Here is a 20,142-nt window from a genome sequence, read left to right on the forward strand (position 1 = left end):
ATCTGTAATCAATAAAAAAAAAACTCTTGTATACGTGACAGTTCAACATGCCACATGCATGCGCTCTCTCACTCAAAGATGAAAGGGGAGATCAACAAATAATCACTGTTAGGATGTTACAATTTACCGCATCACTTTTTTATTGAGATCTCAGACTCGAGAATCAGCAGCAAACTCCCCATATTCAAGATAGAAATTGATCACTCAACTACAGAGATCTCTGTCCACATTATCCGCTGCTACAAAATCCTGATGTTCCTTCTTCCATGATGCCTCAGTCGATGCCACCAGCCTAGAATTGGTCATTCACGGATCCTCACCCCGCAGGCGTGTGTCTTCTCGTCAATCCTGGAGAATGTCAGTAAACAGCCCACCAGTGAACTCATTTGTCGTGAAAAAACAGGGGTGAGTGCTGTTGCAGATCGGGCTTCGGCAGAACCCCAGCCATCTTGAAAAGGATAAAAAGAGACAGTAAAGAGAAGAATTTAAGCTGTTTCCACAGATGAGCTTGAAGAAGCGGCCACTTGGCACCATTATTAAAACTTTATAATGCTCTCAAGTTTTGGTCCACAAAATTTGATATTTGACAAACTTTGTTTAACTGTTTCCACACATTGGAAAACTTGTTCTGGTGATGTATTTCATATTTGTATATTTAAAATTTGGTCACTGAATTTATATCTATTTTCTATCAGAGTTAATGATGCAATTTTGAAGATTCAAGATTGTTACTCCAGATCTGATGCAGCATGAAAAAACTCAATGGTTATAATTTTTTAAATTCTGTAAATATAAATACATAAGATAGCTTATATACATTGTATGTACACAGTGATGCTACACACAGGAATGTCTGTACATAAGGTGACTAACAGGAAACGATAAAGTAGTGGTGGTTGGGTGTGTAGAAGGGTGGGTTAGCTTTACTGTTTGGGGGAAGTAATTGTTTGGTGGTCCTAGTGTGGATGCTATGTAGCTTCCTCCCTGATGGAAATGGGACAAACAGTCAATGAGCAGGGTGTGTGGGATCCTTAATAATGTTACAGGTCATTTTCTGGTACCTTCCTGTATTTATGCTCGTGATGGCAGGTAGGCTGGTGCCAGTGATGCGTTGGGCAGATTTGACTAACCATCATAAAGATTTCTTCTCTGCGGTGCAGATCCTGTACCAGGAAGTGAAGCGGCTTATTACGATGCTCTCTATTGCACATTTGTAGAAAGACACGAGTATGGATGTGCAAAGTCCAGCTCTCTTCACCCTCAAAATAGTGGTGTTGATGTGCACTCCTATGAGTTTGAATGCTGTGAAGAAGTGGAGTGTGAGTGTTGCCTGTTTTCCTGAAGTAAATAACCATTCCTTTGTCTTGTCCCAGCAGGCAGTGAAGCAAGCTAGTGGCATGCTGGCCTTCATAACAAGGGGAATTGAGTATAGGAGCAAAGAGGTCCTTCTGCAGCTACACAGGGCCCTGGTGAGACCACACCTGGAGTATTGTGTGTAGTTTTGGTCTCCAGATTTGAGGAAGGACATTCTTGCTATTGAGGGAGTGCAGCGTAGATTCACAAGGTTAACTCCCGGGAAGGCAGGACTGTCATATGTCGAAAGATTGGAGCAACTGGGCTTGTATACTCTGGAATTTAGAAGGATGAGAGGGGATCTGATTGAAACATTTAAGATTATTAAGGGATTGGACACGCTGGAGGCAGGAAACATGTTCCCGCTGATGGGTGAGTCCAGAACCAGAGGCCACAGTTTAAGAATAAGGGGTAGGCCATTTAGAACGGAGTTGAGGAAAAACTTTTTCACCCAGAGTGGTAGATATGTGGAATGCTCTGCCCCAGAAGGCTGTGGAGGCCAAGTCTCTGGATGTTTTCAAGAAAAAGATGGATAGAGCTCTTAAAGATAGCGGAATCAAAGGTTATGGGGATAAGGCAGGAACTGGTTACTGATTGTGGATGATCATCCATGATCACAGTGAGTGGTGGTGCTGGCCTGAAGGGCCGAATGGCCTACTCCTGCATTTATTGTCTATTGTTGATACTGTAGAAGATGTTATTTGCCTAGCACTAGTCTTCAAGCTCTTCCACCTCCTTTCTGTAGGCTGTCTGGTCATTGTTGGTGATGAGCCCCAGCACTGTTGTCATCAGTGAACTTGATGTGATTGCTTGAGTGTTTAGTTATGCAGTTACGAGGGAACAGAATGTACAGAAATGGGGCTCAATACACAGCTCTTGAGGGCGTCTGTGTTGAGAACAATGGGAGGGAGGAGCGGTGGTGCATCTTGACTATCTGAGGTCTGTTAAGTCCAATACCCACTTGCACAGTGGTGTATTCAGACTGAGGAGTGGGTGTTTATTCACTAAGGTCTGTGGGACAATAGTATTGAGTGCCGAACTGAAATCCAGAAACAACATTCTGACATGTCCTTGTTTTCTAAGTGTAGAGCCCAGGTGAATGACAGATAAGCAGTTTTGTTGGTGAGCATATTGGTGAGTGTCTAACGTAACAGGACAGGAATTTGTAATATGTTCCATTATCAGCTGTTCAAGACGCTTCATGATTGGCATCATTGCCACTGGGTGGTAATCATTTAGTTCTGATGGTTTTATACATGAAAATTGCAGTCAATGAACAACACTGCTAGATTGAACTGAACAGAGCTGAAACTGAATATTCCTGGACTGTTTTGTTGACTTGGTGGTTTGATGTTTTTGTTAAACAAGTTCCATGGTTTTCTTTGTTTAATGGCTGTGGGAAGACTAATTCAGGGTTGATAATAAATGTACTTAGAACCTTTGAATTTGCTTCACTAACCCTTTCTGCACCAAATAGTAAAGACATTTTTGCTGATTGTCAAATTAGTGGGTGATCAACTTCCAGTGATTTCCAAATGACATTAGTTTGTACAGTGAAAGACGACATGACATTGTAGTTAGTATCTCTTAGTGATTAAAGGACAGTAATCTGTTTTGAGATTAATACCAGAGCTCCCAAGAAAAATCCATGCATGTCCATTATGTTTTTGAGTAACATCAGTTTTTGAAATAATTTAGTGGGAAAATAAAATCAAGTACCAATTTTACATAAATAATCTTATTTCTACTTTTAAACCTTCAGAATTTTTAAATGATGATTTATGCTCCTTTGTACTCTTTCCAACAGATATATTTGGTTGTGACTTCCATGCTAAAAGCAGATCAATGCTTGTAGAAAGGAAACCTCTGGGAGCTAGCTATCAGGTAGAAGCAGCAATAGGCCAGTCAACCTTGTGCCTGCCCCGCTATTCAGTAGAATCATGGCTGTCTTCTCAAACTAATCCCAGTCTCAGGATTCTTCTAATACCTTAAAATCTGTTGTTTTAAATATAGCAGGTGAGTCTCTGCACCTTACTGTGGCAAAGGCTGCCAACAGTAGCTCACCAGAATGCTCTGTCCTGGGCTAGTTTTTCACGTTCTCCCAGGCATAGCCCATCTTGGTCTATCCTTCCTATCCTAGGGATGGTCTTTGGAGCTTCTGTTGGTGTTTCATAGCTCTGGGTTTTTACTGGGTGGGATTGCTAGCCCCATGCCCAACCCACCTCTCGCAGCCAGTCATAGCAGAGTTTCACAATTCTCTGAATAAATTTCCTATCGCAGGGTACCTTCTATTGAGGTTGTGAATCCTGATCCTAGATATCTTAGTGGAGCATCTTTCCTACATCTTGTTAGAAACAGAAAGCACCAACTTTAATTGTACTTCCTTCAGGGAGCTGTTGGAGTTCTGGTTAGTGAATGCAGGGGAGATGAAGCGAGTCTGCTTTGCAAGCTGCCAGAAAAACCAGTTAAGCACAAAATGAATCCTGTCAGTCAAAGTCTTTGATTACCAAAATTGTTAGTTCTTTGGCTGAATACTGGATGCCATAAAATTTCTTTTGCCACAGTATATGGAGGGAAGTCCCTCAGATTTAATAACTTGAGCCATATCTACAATTTATGTCGTTTGTTTTTACTCCCTTTCTGTCCTGCGTTTATTCCAATTTCCCCTACCATCCCAGGGTTACATTGCATTTCCTACATGCTCTATTTTATTGTGTTTATTAATCTGTCATTCTCCAGTCTCTGCATACAAATGCCTGGAGGTTTGGCATTTTTGGCAAGTTATAGTTCTCTCTGTTAAAATAAAACTGTCATTATAATGAAATTATTTTTTCCAATTATTTCTGGTTTCCTTTTGATTTTATTTTATGTTGGTGTGAGGGCAGTGTTGGCAAGACTTGTGTATTGCTGCTCCCAATTTGCCTTGAAGATTGTGTTGAACGTTTAAGAAATACAGCAGTCTTTGTGGTGATAAGTCATTTAATGCAAAGTTGCTTTGTGGAGCAGTTCTAAATTATTATATTCCTTTTCAGCCTACTGGGGTATAGGCTGCTTATAGCAGCTCGCCAGAATCCTCTGTACTCGGCCAGTCTTTCAAGTCTAGCAAGTATTCCCCATCTTAAATCCTTTTCCCTCCCAGGGACGATGTCCTTGGAGATTCTGTTGGTGTTTTTGTAGCTCATGGGATGGGGATGCTAGTCCCATGCCCAACCCTCTTCACACCCAAACTTGGTTCCATACATGGTGGAGTTGTTATATTATTAATTATACTTTTAAGACAAATCTTGTTAAGATATTTCACAGAAATGTAATCAAAATAAAAATGCAGACTGGAAAGGATATTTAAACACCAGTTATGAAGTAGAGTGGGTTACATGGTCGGCACAACATTGTGGACCGAATAGCCTGTAATGTGCTATGTTCTATGAAATTGAGGTCTGCCTAACAGGAACCTATAGTTCAGTAAGCATAATGATTAACAAGCAAAGAAGATTTGAACATGGTTGATTTCTAGGTGTGAGGGGTAGTTTGACTGGTCATGACATTTGTTGCATAACAGAAGCACAGATGAGTATTTTAAGAACAGGTCAACTAATATGGAATGAAGCTACTTTATGGAAGTGGAACTACAAGGCATAAGTGCTTGACATTTGTTAAGGTAGCAAAGTTACAAGCAGGCATGAATGAACTAATGGTCAGAAAATTAGTTGCAGAACCTGAAGGTGAATCTGATCATGCCAGTTTTCCTCATCCAGTGGTTGATATTAACCTTTTTTTAGAAAGAAGGGTGATAAAATATGGTGGGATGTAGCTTGTGTCATCTGTGTATATGTGGAAATTGATTCACTTTATTAGGCTCTCCAGAGGTATCATGTAGATAAATAAAAAAGGTGTTAAGAACAGATTAATATACAGCAGAGGCACAGGTATGAGCACAGAATAAAAGTGAAGCTGATTCTGTGGCTACAACTAAGAAGTAGAATCAGGTGGGCAGTCCCCATCTGTCCAGACAATGATAAGTTATTCCATGCTACCTCATGATGGCAAAGATTCCAGATCAGAAACGATAAGGAGAGTTAACTCTTGTCACATGGAGATGGAAGAGACTGGAATCTGGAACATATCTGCTAGTGGAACCCAGTGGGGCACGCAACAGCTGTGGCAGAAGTGGAATTGTTGACATATGGGGTTGAAGCTTTGCATCAGGGCCAAAGATGGAGAGGGAACATGGCCAGTTTAGAGGAGAGGTCTAGTGGTGAGATAAGGGCCCATGAATGATGGTTGGACTCATGAAGAGTGACTGCCAGATTGAGCCAGATAGGAGAGGTGAGAGCCTATAAGCAATCAGATGGGTCTTTATGACAAGAGATTGTGTACTGCTGAGGCAGTCTTTGTAAAGGGTCTAAACCCAAAACATCAGCTATCAATTTTCATCCGTAGATGCATTGAGTTCCTCCAGCATTTCTTGTGTTTGAGATTTCCTGCATCTCTAGTCTCTTATAGGTAAGGTCAGTGTTAAACCAAAACAGGTAGCAAGCGGTCAAATTGGATCTGTTGCTTAATTCTGAAAGGGAGATTTAACATTTAATTCTGGACAGACTCTTGCAATCATATATCCCTCAGTGTTGTGCTGGAATGTGAACTTCAGTTCTGATGTCACATCTTGATAGTAGAACTTGACCAGTATGTCTTCATTGTTCCATGGGCACTAGAAGAGTGACCAGTGGTGAATGGAAATTTCACAGAAGGATTTTCAGCCAAGAATATGATGTTCCCAATTGTTGAATAATTCAAGAAAGATTGCTGTTTATCTGATCATAGGTTCATGAGTACAACACTGAGGAAAACCATTTGGCTTCTTATAGTTCTTTGGTAGAATTTCAAAAACCCAGTCTCTGAAATCCTTGGAACTTCTCATATTATCCTCGCGTACTGTGTACGTACATGCTGCAAATTATGGAACGGTGAGCCTCATTCTTTCTGTCTTAAACTCCATCATCCATACTGGGGCATAAGCTGTTTACAGTAGCTTTCCAGAGTCCTCTGTCCTGGGCCAGTCTTTGATTATTTATTCATTTATTGGCTGTGTGCGTTGCCAGCTAAGCCAGCATTTGTTGCCTGTCCCTAGTTGCCCTTGAGAAGGTGGTGAAGAGCTGCTGCCTTGAACTGCTGCAGTCCCTGAGGTGTACACCCACAATGCTGTTAAGGAGGGAATTCCATGATTTTGACCCAGCAATAAAGAATTAGCAATATGTTTCCAAGTCAGGATAATGAGTGATTTGGAGGGGGATTTCCAAGTGATTGTGGTGTTCCCAGTTATCTGCTGGTCATGGGTCTGGAAGGTGTGCTGCCTTAGGAACTTTGGTGTGTTGCAGTGCATCTTGTAGATAGTAGACCCTGCTGCATCTGTTCATCGATAGGGAAGGGATTGGATGCTTGTGGAAGGGGTAACAATCAAGCAAGTTGCCTTGTGCTGGATGGTGTCAAGCTTCTTGAGTGTTGATGGGACTGCACTCATCCAGATGAGAGGCGAGTATTCCATTACACTCCTGACCTGAGCCGTGTAGATGGTTGACAGGCTTTGGGGAATCAGAAGGTGAATTACACACCACAGGATTCCTAGTCTTTGTGCTGCTGTGGTAGCTACGGTGTTTATATGGCTAGACCAGTGCAGTTTCCTGTCAGTGGTAACCCCCCCCCAGAAAGTTGATAGGGGATTCAGTGATAGTAATGCCTCCAAATATCAAGGGATGCTGGTTAGAACATCTCTTTGGAGATTATCATTGCCTGGCACTTGCATGGTTCCAATGTTACTTAGCACTTATCAGCCAAAGCCTGGATATTGTCCAGGTCCTGCTGCATTTGGGTATGAACTACTTCACTATCTGTGAACATTTTCACTTCTGACCTTATAATGGAAGGAAGGTCATTGATGAAGCAGCTGAAGATGGTTGGTCCTAGGACACTTTCCTGAGGAACCCCTGCAGTGATGTCCTGCAGATGAGATGATTGACCTCCAACCACACAACCATCCTCTTTTGTGCCAGGTATGATTCCAACCATCGAGGGGTTTCCACCTAATTCCCATTGACTCCATTTTAGCTAGAGCACCTTGATGCCATACTCAGTCAAGTGCTGCCTTGATGTTGAGGGCTATCACTCTCACCTTGCCTCTAGTATTTAGCACTTTGATCCATATTTGGACCAAGGAGATAATGAGCTCAGGAGTTGAGTGGCCTTGACGGAACCCAAACTGGGCATCCATAAGCAGGTTATTGCCGAGTTGATATTGCATGATGGCACTGTTGATGACCCCTTCAATTACTTTGCTGATGATTGAGAGAGGTGGATAGGGTGGTAATTGGCTGGGTTGAACTTGTCTCCTTTCTTGTGTACAGGACATACCTGGTCAATTTTCCACATTGCCAGGTAGATGCCGGAGTTGTAGCTGTGCTAGAACAGTTTGGCTAATGCGCGGGAAGTTCTGGAGCACAGGTCTTCAGGACTATTGTGGGATTTTGTCTGAGCCCATAGCCTTTGCAGTATCCAGTGTTTTCAGCTGTTTCTTGATATCGTGTGGAATGAATTGTTTTGGCTACATACTGACATCTGGGATGCTGGGGACATCTGGAGGAGGCTGTGCTGGATCATCTACTCGGCACTTCTGACTAAAGATTGTTGCAAATGCCTCGGCCTTATCCTTTGCACAGGTGTGCTGGGCTCCTCTATCATTGAGAATGGGGTATTTGTGGAACCTCCTCCAGTGAGTTGTTTCATTGTCCAGCACCAATCATGGCAAGATGTGGCAGGATTACAGAGCTTAGATCTGATCCATTGGTTGTGGGACCACTTAGCTCTGTCTGTTACTTGCTGCTTATGGTGTTTGACATGCAAGTAGTCCTGTATTGTGGCATCACCAGGGTGACACCTCATATTGAAGTATACCTAGTGTTGTTCTCAGCATGCCCTCCTGCACTCTTCATTGAACCAGGGTTGATCTCCTGGCCTGGTGGTAATGTTAGAGTGGGGGATATGTTGGACCATGAGTTTACAGATTGTGGTTGAGCACAATTCTGCTGTTGCTGATGGCTTGCAGCACCTCATAGATGCCCAGTCTTGGGCTGCTAGATCCATTCAAAGTCTATCCCATTTAGCAAACTGGTAGTGCCACACAACGCAGTGGAGGGTTTCTTCAATGTGGAGATGGGATTTAGTCTCCAGAAATACTGTGCAGTGGTTACTTCTACCAATGCTGTCATGGCCAGATGCTTCTGCAGCTGGCAGGTTGATGAGAATGAGGTCAAGTATGTTTTTTCCTCTTGTTGGTTCCCTCACCACCTTCTGTAGTCTGTCTAGTAACTGTGTCCAGTAGGACTCAACCAGCTGGGTCTGTGGTGGAACTACTGAGCCACTCTTGGTGATGGACATTGAAGTCCCCCACCCAGAGTACATTCTGTGCCCTTGCCACCCTCAATGCCTCTTTCAAGTGGTGCTCAACATGGAGAAGTACTGATTCATCAGCTGAGGGAGTACAGTACGTGGTAATCAACAGGAGGTTTCCTTGCCCATGTTTAACCTGGGGTCGTGAGACTTCATAGGGTCCAAAGTCGATGTTGAGAGTTGCCAGGGCAACTCCCTCCCTACTGTATACCAGTGTGCCCTCACCTTTGCTAGGTCTGTCCTGCCGGTGAGACAGTACATACCCAGGAATGGTGATGGTGGAGTCCCGAATGTTAACGTAAGGTCTGATTCTGTCAGTACAAATATGTCAGGCTGTTGCTTGACTAGTCTGTGAGACAGCGCTCGCAACTTTGGCTGAAGTCCCCAGGTGTTAGTAGAGAGTACTTTGCAGGATGGTTTTGCCATTGTCGTTTTCAGTGCCTAGGTCAATGCTAGGTTATCCGTCCAAATTCATTCCTTTTTAGCAGTTGGGTACAACTGAATGGCTTACTAGGCCACTTCAGAGGGCATTTACGAGTCAACCACATTGCTGTGGGTCTGGATTCACATAGGCCAGAGCAGGTAAAGACACCAGGATTCCTTCCCTAAAGGACATTAGTGAACCAGGTGGGTTTTTATGACAATTGATGTGGTTTCATGATCATCAGATTTTTTTTTATTGAATTCAAATTTGCCATCCTGGGTTTTGAATTCATGTCCCCCCATATATAATTGGGTCTCTGGATTACTGATCCAGTGGCCAAATTTCCCCATGTTTCTTAGATGAGGCCCCTGGAGCTTTTGTTGGAGTTTATATAGCACTGGCTTTTTATGGAATGGGATTCTCGCCCCATGCCCTACCCTTCTCCTTTTGCAGTCGGGCTTGGGACCGTCCATGGTAGAGTGGATCCTGACTTGGTACTATTTGTCAGAGTTACATAAGCATGCTTTAAGCCTCAATATCCATTTAGTAATAATATGGTGCAATGTGGGAGGTATCATGCTTTTTGCTGTTGTATTTGTAGGCGTCTTTCTCTTGCAGCTTGGGGTTTTGCAGTACAAGATGAAGATGTACTTTTCATTTGTCCTGACATCAAGGTTATTCCTACAGTGTTCAATTGTTTTTGAAATAGTTAAGAAAATTGCAAATTATTATTTTTAGTCAAATGGAGCCTTAGCCATGTGCAAAGTGTTCCCCATTCTTAAATGTGCACATAATTAGGAGCACTGAGATTCCTGGGAGTCAGTTCCCAGCAATTTTCTTGTAATCTTTTTGATTTCTGCTACCATAAAAATCAATGGTTGCAAGTGAGCAACCAGCTGACTCACAGCTTTCTTAAGCAGTTGGTGTTGGACTTGCTGTATAACTGAGAGGTGTTTCTTATTACAGAAACCATATAGGTACCACTCAAGAGTTATTTGTTCTCAGGCTCCATTGATTGTACCAGAAGCAACCCCAGGCAGCATGACAGGTTAAAAATTGTTACAAAGCCTGGCTGAATGTGTGGCACTGGGATTAATCAACTCTGCAGTACCAGCTGGTGCTTGCTGACAGAAGTAATTGAATGCTGCTGGAAAGGTTGGAATAGAGCATGTATGAAGAGAGGTAATCGGCAACATGCTGCTCATTATTTTCTAATTACCTGAGGGGATCCTGTAGTTCTGTTGGATAATAGCTTCATCTAGAGATGATAAACTAGAGCCATCATTTAATTCATGCTAAATCACATCAGTGCTTTATTTGGGGGATAAATGCAGATTTTTCACGTTGGAGGGACAGAATGTTTAAGGTAATTCAAAGCACTTACCTAAATCAGTGGTATATGGTTGGCTTCATTTTCATTTTAGTTAATAAAATATAGTACATTGAAAAGTGTTTATAATTAAAATTGAGTCACCCACGTGAATGTGACTTGAAATGCTTGCTGAGTTATTAGGAGATTCAGCAGATGCTGGAAATCCAGAGCAGCGTGCACAAAATGCTGGAGGAACTCTGCAAGGACAGCTGGGTCAGGAGATCATCATTGAAGGGTCTCAGCCCAAAACATTTGACTGTTCATTCATTTCCATAGATGCTGCCTGACCTGCTGAGTTCCTCCAGCATTTTGTGTGTTACTGCTGAGTTGGGTTGAAATTAGCTGCCAGAGTATTTATTCTAAAGCTGAGTAATCTGTATATGTAGGAGCTTCTAGTAAAACCCTTTTTCTTGGATCAGACCAGTTCCTTCATATTTTCTGTTCCATTGTGAGAACTAGAATGTTTTAACCTTCAACTGCAAATTTGGCTTTTATTTTCATTAGTGTAAAGTTCAAAGTACATATATGTCACCATATACAACCCTGAGATTCAATTTCTTGCACGCATACTCAATAAATATACAACAGAATAATAACCATAATGGAATCAGTAAAAGAGCATCAACTTGAACATTAAACCAGTGTGCAAATTGTGCAAATGCAAAAAGAGAAACAATAAATATCAAGAACGCAAGTTGAAGAGTCCTTGAAAGTGAGTCCATAGGTTGTAGGAACATTTCAGTAATGGGGCAAGTGAAGTTGAGTGAAGTTATCTCCTTTGGTTCAAGAGCCTGATGGTTGAGGGGTAGTAACTGTTCCTGAACCTGGTGGTGTGAGTACTGAGGCTCCTGTACCACCACCTGATGGCAGCAGGAAGAAGAGAGAGTTCCCTGATGATGGCTGCTGCTTTCCTGCGACAATAATGCGTTAAAAAAAATGGGCCATACCTCCTACTTTTTGTGAGATTGTTTTGTTCAAGAGCATTGGTGTTTCCGTGCCAGACTGTGATGCAGCCAATCAATATACTCCCCACCGCACCTGTTGAAGTTTTAAATGTCAGATCTCAGTGAACATTCCAGCCAGTGATCAGCACAGGTCTTTAGTACCCCATCTAGACCGGATGCTTTTTGTGGATTCACCCTCCTGAATTTACCAATATACTGAGAGCTAAAGTCTACAAGTTGTAGAGAACATAAGCAAAATGCTAGAGGAACTCAGCAGGCCAGGCAGCATCTATGGAAAAGAGTAAGCAGTCGACGTTTTGGGCTAATGCTACCTGGCATGCGGAGTTACTCCAGCATTTTGTGTGTGTTGCTTGGACTTCCAGCATCTGCACATTTGTAGAGGACCATGACTTGTTTCCATTAAACTTGCCATATGCACCTTGTGTTCTTTTGAACACGTTATACAATTAATATCTATAAACTATCTTATGTACAGGAATTGACAAACAATCTTGAATCTTGAAGTGTTGCTGGCATTGGGAGGGAATCAAAAAGATCCTGCATTTCAGTCTTTTTCAAATATTGAACTTGCATCATTGTATTAAATATAAATCTCAGGGACTTATTCCATTATTTGTATCATAACTAACATTAGGACTGTCATATGGGCATTGCAATGTGATAGTTAAGGATTACTGTCAGAAGTAGCATCTTATGAGCATTTTATAGTAATTCTATTCTCAGTTGAATGTAAAAAAAAAATTGTGCATTATTTTGAAGCTGAGGAGGGGCTAAGTGGTCCAGTTTCAGTCTGACAGCCAGCACCCAAAAGTTGCTCCCTAATTATCATCACAGTGATGTTTATAGGATCTTGCTGTTAGATCTCATGGTTTCTGCATTACAACCATGGCCAGAATACATAGCTACTCAACTAAGAGTAAGGCACTTTGAATCCTACGATTATGAAAAATACGGTTTAAATGCCACTTTTTCAATCTTGCATTGCTATAATTGAATCCTAAATATTAAGCTTTAACTGACTATCATTGAATTCTAAGGATGTCATTTTGCAACAGTGATTTATTCAAGACTGCTGCAAATAATTTCTAACATCAAATCTGCAACATTTGTTAAAATCTCTGAACTGCAATTAATGTACCTATCTAATGAAATAAATTTAAAATGAGTTCTGGTATGTCCGGGCCTTTGTCATTGGCTGAAAAATGTTATCTGAAATTTCCATTGTGATAATTATAAATATTCTATCATATTAGAAAGCATAAGCTGGACTAATGCAAGCAGATGTTTTTAATCCCGTTGTGCTCGTTCTTAATCACCGAATCAAAGTTTAGCATGTGGTTATAGTTATATTGCTGAAACTAGGGTGTGTGTGTGTGGGGGCGGGGGGGGGTGTTGCGGTTATGTTAAAAGGAGTAACTGGGTAGGCTGACTGTATTTGCTGTGAGTGACCTTGTAGTTATAAAGTTGTGAAGGGCATAATGTAGGTTCAGTGTCTTAACTGGAGGATATAGATTTTAAGTGACAGTTGAAAGATTCAATGAGGACTAGAGGCAACTTTTTCACACAGGGTAATAGGTATATGTGCTGAGCTGTAGAGGCGTGTCATGGTTAGAAAAGGTTTAGGGATATCAACCCAACACAAGTAGATGGGACTACCTCACATAGACTTCATTGTTCACATGGATGAATTGGGCAGAAGGACTTGTTTCTATGTTATAAAACTTTATATTTTACTTATTCGAAGTTTTCTTATTAGCTTAAGTTACTATACTTGAAAAGCTTTAAAATATTCTTGAGTATATACACACACCTTTTCTGCAGATTCTACGGAGTTCAAAGAAAGCAATTAAAGTTGTTGCAATAAGACAGTTCTGTTCCTAGCATCACTCTGTGGACATAGAATCAATCTATGTATAAAAGCTATCTGATGTATTTATACTTTATTACTGTTATTATTAGTGTTCTTTGTGCTGCTTTGGATCTGGAGTAACTGTCATTTCATTCTCCTTTACACTTTTGTACTGGAAATGACAGTAATTTTGAATCTTGAATTTCCTGAAATATCTCAAAGCAGAGATAGTTGCTACCTTGTACAATGTTTGCTAGTTCATTGGCATCAGTGTATAAAGTTACTCAAGGAGACCTTGTAGCTATTTCCAAGTTCCTTGACACTTGAAATCTTCAGTCTGCTACTCCAAAGTACACAATATCCCATGGCATAATTTGAGAATTAGGGTGTCTTGTTTTATCTCCCACCCAATATGATTAAAACTGTGTGCCTTCTGTAAATTAGATGCAAAGTACACAGTTTGAAGTACTTTAATTAGCTAACTCCATGTGAGGTATTGACACAAAAAGTTCTTACAAATACCGGATTGTTCTTCGACATAAGTGAGACAAGTTCTGCGTGATTGCATTGTTTTTATATATGTATGGGAGTTGGACATCACTGGAAGTTACTGCTAGTCCTAATTTTCCCATGAATTGTAAGGCAATTGAAGTGATCACAGGGTTTAATTGGACATCTTGGTCTGTAGTGCAAACTAGGCAGATTGTCACTATCGTCACTAGGTGATTATTGAGATGAGCTATTTACTCCAATGTATTTAACTATGAATTTAAATTCATGTTGAGAAGTGAGCTTGTGCCCAGACCTCTGGTTTGAGATGTGCTTAGATAGCATAAAATAAAAGCTACAACTGTTATATTTATCAGTTAACTCAGCACCTCTGGAGAAAGAAATGTACAAAATGCAGTATTTTCCCTACGGCAGAGGTGTTTTAAGACCAGAAGGCATGGGATTATGGTGAGCAATGAGGTTTAGATGAAATCTTCAGTATTTTTTTCTGTCCAGAGAGTGGTTCCATTCTGGAACACAGTTTATAACAGGGTGGAGGCAAAAACTTGCATAACGTACAAGACAATTCTGAATGAGCATGTGAATCACTAAGATATAGAGGGGGAAATACAGTTAAATAGGAGTGGTACATGAAGGGTTACTTGAGGCATGGTGGGCCAGAGGACCTGTTTCTTAGCTAAATTTTCAGCATTTCTCTCTCCTCATTTCCAGCATCTTCACTTTTCCTTGAAGTCACAAAATGCTTTGCAGCTACTGTATTTTTGATATCATCCTTCTAATATAGCAAACAGCAAGTTCCCATAGCCAGCAGCGTGATGATGACCAGGTAATTTGTTTGAGCTGATTTTATTCAAACTAATTCCGTGGCGATACTTTCAATGTCTCTTCCAAAACTAGGGGTCTGCCTTGGTTGTGGTGGATGACCATGACTTCTTGTTATGCCCTTTGCTCTCCAAGAAGCATTACAGCATTGAGTGTGTAAATCAGGGGTTCCCAACCTGTGTTCTTTGGACCCCTCAGTTAATGGTAGGGGTCTGTGGCATTTTTTTTAAAAGTTGGGAGCTCCTAGTGTGGAGTATAAATAAGTGAGGGAGGGGTGAGGCAAGTGATAGTTGGATCTAGATGAAGGGAGATTAGACCCAGGTGGAAAAGGGTGGAGTCAGGATTCACAGGGTAGTGACAAGTAAGGAAAGAGAAAAAGGCTGGGGGCTGGGAGCAGATGCAGACAGGAAGGGTGAAAGTTGAGGTGTTCAATCTAATAAGGAAGGAAGGTGATAAATAGAGCTAATTGAGCAGAGGGCTAGGAGACTTTTTTAATGTGGGGGATAGAAAGATGGAACTGACATGGCGAGGGGAAATGAAACTGCGTGACAGGGTGGGGAATGAGAAAAGTGGGAAAGAAAGCACAGGGAGTGTGGTTACCTGAAATAGGAAAATTCAGTGTTTGTACTACTGGGTGGGTTCACTATCTTTCCTCTTACTCATAATAATGTCTCAGTTTGCAATGTCTGTAGCAGCTCCTCTTATCTGCTAGATTGCACTTGACCAATGTGATTCAATCCAAATTATTTTTAAATTATTGCTGGTTGCATACTGTGCTTCACTGATGGGTAGCACAAAGACCCTGCTGTTATTTTAAATATAGCTGATAATGACTTGTCCAAGATTACCGTAATAAAAGAAAACTGAAAACACTGCGTCTCTTGAAAACATTTACGTAGCGTAGAATTGGAAAGAATGATGGATTGTTTGCACAATGTGATCTTTCTGTTCTATCAATAGAAAATTGGCTAGTTTGTTGCCTGTTGTAAAAGAACAGAGCTTTAAATTGTTCTTGTCTGTGTAATTCTTGTTCTCAGTTCCTCAGCATGTGTCAATATATGTCTTAGTAAATCAGCTGTCCACTTGGGGAAACGCAATGTTAGCAGCTCAGTATGACTGCAGCAGGCCCTTGTTTTCTAACTGCCAGAACCCGGTCATGAATTGGTCATAGTCTTGCACCTTGTAGGATCTTTCGTGCAGATTGGGATAGATGACTTCTCTATGAGTAAAATGACTGCATTTGGAGGAATCATTGGTTCTAAATGCTTGGAATTCCACAATGGTAAGTCCATTTCATCCCAAAGCAAATTCAGATAAAAATTGACCAGTAAAGTGGTTGTTGAAATGCTGGAAAGTTTGCATGCAAGAAGCTGGAGGTCCATGAGCCAGTCCTCATTAGGATAGAGAGGGTCAGTAGCTTTAAATTCCTTGGTGTTATCAGAACAGAGGATCTGTCATGGGACTAGCATGTAACTGGCATTACAAAAAAGGCATGGCAGCACTCTTTGTTAGAAGTTTGCTGAGATTTGTATGTTCCCAAAAACTTCATCAAACCTCTGTAGATGCATAGTGGAGCACATCCTAACTGGTTGCATCCTGACCTGGTATGGAAGCATCAATGTCCAGGAATGGAGAAGACTACAGAATTTGGTCGATGCAGCCCAGTATATCACAGGCATAGCACTCCCCACCATTGAGTAATCTACATGGAGAGCTGCCACAAGAAAGTAGCATCCATCATCAAAGATCCCCACCATTTAGGCCGAGCTGTCTCCTCACTATGATCGGACAGGAGGTATAGAAGCCTTGGGCCCATACCACCAGGTTCAGGAACGGTTTTTACCCTACAGCCATCAGGCTCCTGAACCAGTGTGGATAGCTTCATTCACCTCAACTCTGGCCTGAATCTGTGACCTACAGACTGACTTTCAAGGACTTGTTACATCTCGGGTGTTAGTACTATCTTATTTGCAGTTTGTCTTGTTTGCACTTCGGTTGTTTGTCAGTCATTGCTTATGCATAATTTTTTTGTAAATTCTATTGTATTTCCTTTTTTCTGTAAATGCCTGCAAGAAAATTAACCTCAGGGTGGTATATGGTAGCATGCAAGTACTTCGATAATTTACTTTAACTTGGTGGTCTTGGTGTCACTGCACTATGACACCAAGGCCCCATCACCCGATCTATATTGGAACAGTGTTGATGTAATCACTGAGGAAATTAAAGCAATATTTTATCTGAGTAAGTTGGTGTGATTACAATGAGAGGTCATTTACTCCAATGAACAGTAAATGGTGCTGACAGCCCTATGGATTAGATCTTGTTCTGATAGCTTTAACCCAGGCACGTTGTTTCATAAAAAGATTAAAGGATTTGGTGTCATTGCCCTAACCACAAGCTCAGTTTAGACTTGTCCAATGAATGTGCACGTTGGGAGCCAGTTTGTGGGCAAGGCTTAATTCCGGTGAAGTGCTGCTCAGTTGCAGCTTACTTCAAAATATAGCTGGCATCTGGGTGAGTAGCACAGTGACAGTTTAGTTAACCATGCTGTTGTAAATTTAATTGATAGAAGCAAATATTTGCATAACAATTATTCTACCTGTAGGGAAAGCAGACACAAGTTTAGAAAATTTATTTGGTCTAAGTTACTTTAGTTGGATCGTTAGATTGTTCAAGAGTGTGAAATATAGGTGCCTTCTAGCAAAAGTCCATTTTCAAACAGAAATGTCCATTCTATTTTGTACATCAAATCTATGAGTCAATGTCTCTTGATATTATGAGAAACAAGAAAGTGCAGATGCTGGAATCTGGAGTAATAAACAGTCTGCAGGAGGAACTCGACAGGTCCAGCAGTAGGAAAGGAATTGTCAACATTTCGGGTTGAATCCCTGTATCAGTACTGAAAATTCCTTTTGTCATTTAGATGTTTGAACTGCTGAGTTCCTCCGGCAGATTGTTTCATGGTAGATTTTTTTCTTGTGCTTGCCAAACAGGCTTTCTGTAATTCTACATTGATTAGATTTTTTTGCACAATTTTTGCTAGTTTCTTAGCAAATAGCATTTACTTGTATTGCTTCCACCAGTAGCACCTTCTCTTTGATGTATCTACCATATTTCAATTGGCTTAACATAAAGGTAATAGCATAAATAGAAACTGTCTTCTGGCAGTATCTGGATTTGGGTCATGGATTGCCAGGAGTTTGTATAATTAACAGGTTTTTGTTAAACCGATTTGGCTAAGCAGTGAAATCAACAACCCTTAACCTTGAGTGAATGATACTGTTGCGAAGACTCTGCAATTCGCACGTAGTGAATAGACTAGACCGAAAGTGATGAAGCAGTAGGCCAAGCTGACATTAAGAATCTCAGGAAAATAGTGAGTATGTAACTTGATTTTTGAGGGGGGTTGGCAGGAGTCCTGATACGGTGCTGGTTGGGGATTTCATTCTTGTCTTGGCTGCTACACATTTAAAATAAAGTAATTTTATAAGTTATGGAGAAAAGTTGTGTTCCATTATCCTATCTGTAAAATTGTTCAAAATACTTGGTGTGTTTTCAGTGAATACCTTTTAAGTCTGCAAAGTATGGAATAAAGTTGTCAGCACATTTCGAAAGTTTGATCAGAGTTTACTGTTCAGAATGACTAAAATTTAATTTACTAAACATTTGTAGTTTCATGTTTATAGTTCAATTCCTTGTTAAAGGAAATTCCTTGTTAAAGGAAAAATGCCATTCACTTATAGTGAATAAACCAGATTATATGAAATTGTTTAGATGTCTATTTTACCCAATCAGTGATCACCTTCAGGAGATGACCTCTTTTTGTTTGTTTTCAAGATATTGGAGTGTTGCAGTGGAGGCAAGCGTAGTCCAGGAAAATGAGTGAGCTGGAGCAGTTACGTCAGGAGGCTGAGCAACTGAAGAATCAGATCCGAGTGAGTATTACATCACTGCCATGTGAACTATTACAATAATGTCACAATTTAACTTGAACGGGAGGGAGGGAGTAGATGTGTGAGTGCTTTAGACTATATGGAAGCATGTGGGGTTTGTCTGTACAACTGTACATAGTCAAATTCTGAGTAGTATGTGGTTAGCATTGATGATTTGGTGAAGCAGAAGAGGTGTTTCTGGCCAGCTACTGATGTTGAATTATGAATAGTCAATGGGGAGTATTTCTTATTGCTGATCAGAGCTGTTTTCCCACTCTGCCCTGATCACTTAGTGTATGTATGATAGTGCAGTAGGTAATTTACTAGACAGCCTGAACTTGTCATTTTTATTACACGTCAATTGTAAGATCTTTTTTCTACAGAAGAAAACAACTTCAGTAACTAGATTGTCATAAAATAGAGAACTGCATCATTGCCCATTCTGACTAGAATGTGACCCATTGCTTCAGTTGCTTTTTGCAATGACTTAGTAGAACACTCGGGTCAAGGGCAACAAACGTTGAGTGTGCTAATGCCTTTTGTGTCCTGAGATTGAATTAAAAAGAAAACTTCTGCCAAGCAGTTCAGATCCCTTTAAGAACCTTGATCTTCAAGGGGTGGAAAGTGGGATTCACCAAGTCCTTCACTGGGAGGCGTCAGTGCAGCCAGGCAAATGACAGCTTCCATTTATGAACTCCCTGACTTCAGTGATGTGCAGTGCTCCTATCCAGTATGACATTCCTTAACATTTTGTGAGCACTTAAATTTTAAGGGTCCAGTTAAAGTGTATAAGTATGCTGACTTTTATTTTCTCATGAGACAATTGGAAGCTGTTAATGAAGGGATAAAAAGGTTTGGCTAGGCAAAAGTATCAAAACAGGTTGCTCCCTTACAGCTAGAGCTGCTTGTAAGCAGTGTAATAGAACAGGTGTGGCTACTGCTTATGTTTGTCTGAGCTGTCTGACACACATTCACAGTTGAGCCCTGGATTCTTCTATCTCACATGGCCTCACCATCCGTCATCTTAATCACCGGATCAGCTTGGATTGTGTCCTTGTTTTGCTCTTCATCCACTGCTGCCGTCCCTAGGGAAGTCAAGGTAGTGTAGCAGTTAACTATTTCAGCTTGGGGCATCGGAGTTCGATTCCAGCGTCCTCTCTAAGCAAGTTGATTCCTTCACGTGTGCACATGGGTACTCCGGTTTCCACCCACAGTCCAAAGATATACCAGTTAGAATCAGAATCAGGTTTATTATCACTGGCATGTGTCGTGAAATTTGTTAGCTTAGCAGCAATTCAATGCAATACATAATATAGAAGAAAAAAACAAAATAAAATAAAATAATAATGAATAAATAAGTCAATTACAGTATATGTATATTGAATAGATTAAAAATAATGCAAAAAAATGGAAATAATATATATTAAAAATGTGAGGTCATGTCGAAGGGTTCAATGTCCATATGGGAATCGAAT

At 40.8% G+C, this 20,142-nt stretch overlaps 1 protein-coding gene across 2 annotated transcripts in view; it reads left to right on the top strand.

Moving 5' to 3' along the window:
- The window catches only part of LOC134337892 (guanine nucleotide-binding protein G(I)/G(S)/G(T) subunit beta-1), a 109,532-nt gene that overhangs the window by 37,500 nt on the left and 51,890 nt on the right, over nt 1-20,142 (top strand). For both annotated transcript variants that reach the window (XM_063033232.1, XM_063033231.1), the window contains exon 2: nt 18,573-18,670. In XM_063033232.1, coding sequence (XP_062889302.1) covers nt 18,614-18,670 — 57 coding nt within the window. In that variant the 5' untranslated portion in view covers nt 18,573-18,613. The remainder of the gene's footprint in view (nt 1-18,572; nt 18,671-20,142) is intronic.

The sequence above is a fragment of the Mobula hypostoma genome, chromosome 25 (genome assembly GCF_963921235.1).
Source record: "Mobula hypostoma chromosome 25, sMobHyp1.1, whole genome shotgun sequence".
NCBI classification, from domain to species: Eukaryota; Metazoa; Chordata; class Chondrichthyes; order Myliobatiformes; family Myliobatidae; genus Mobula; species Mobula hypostoma.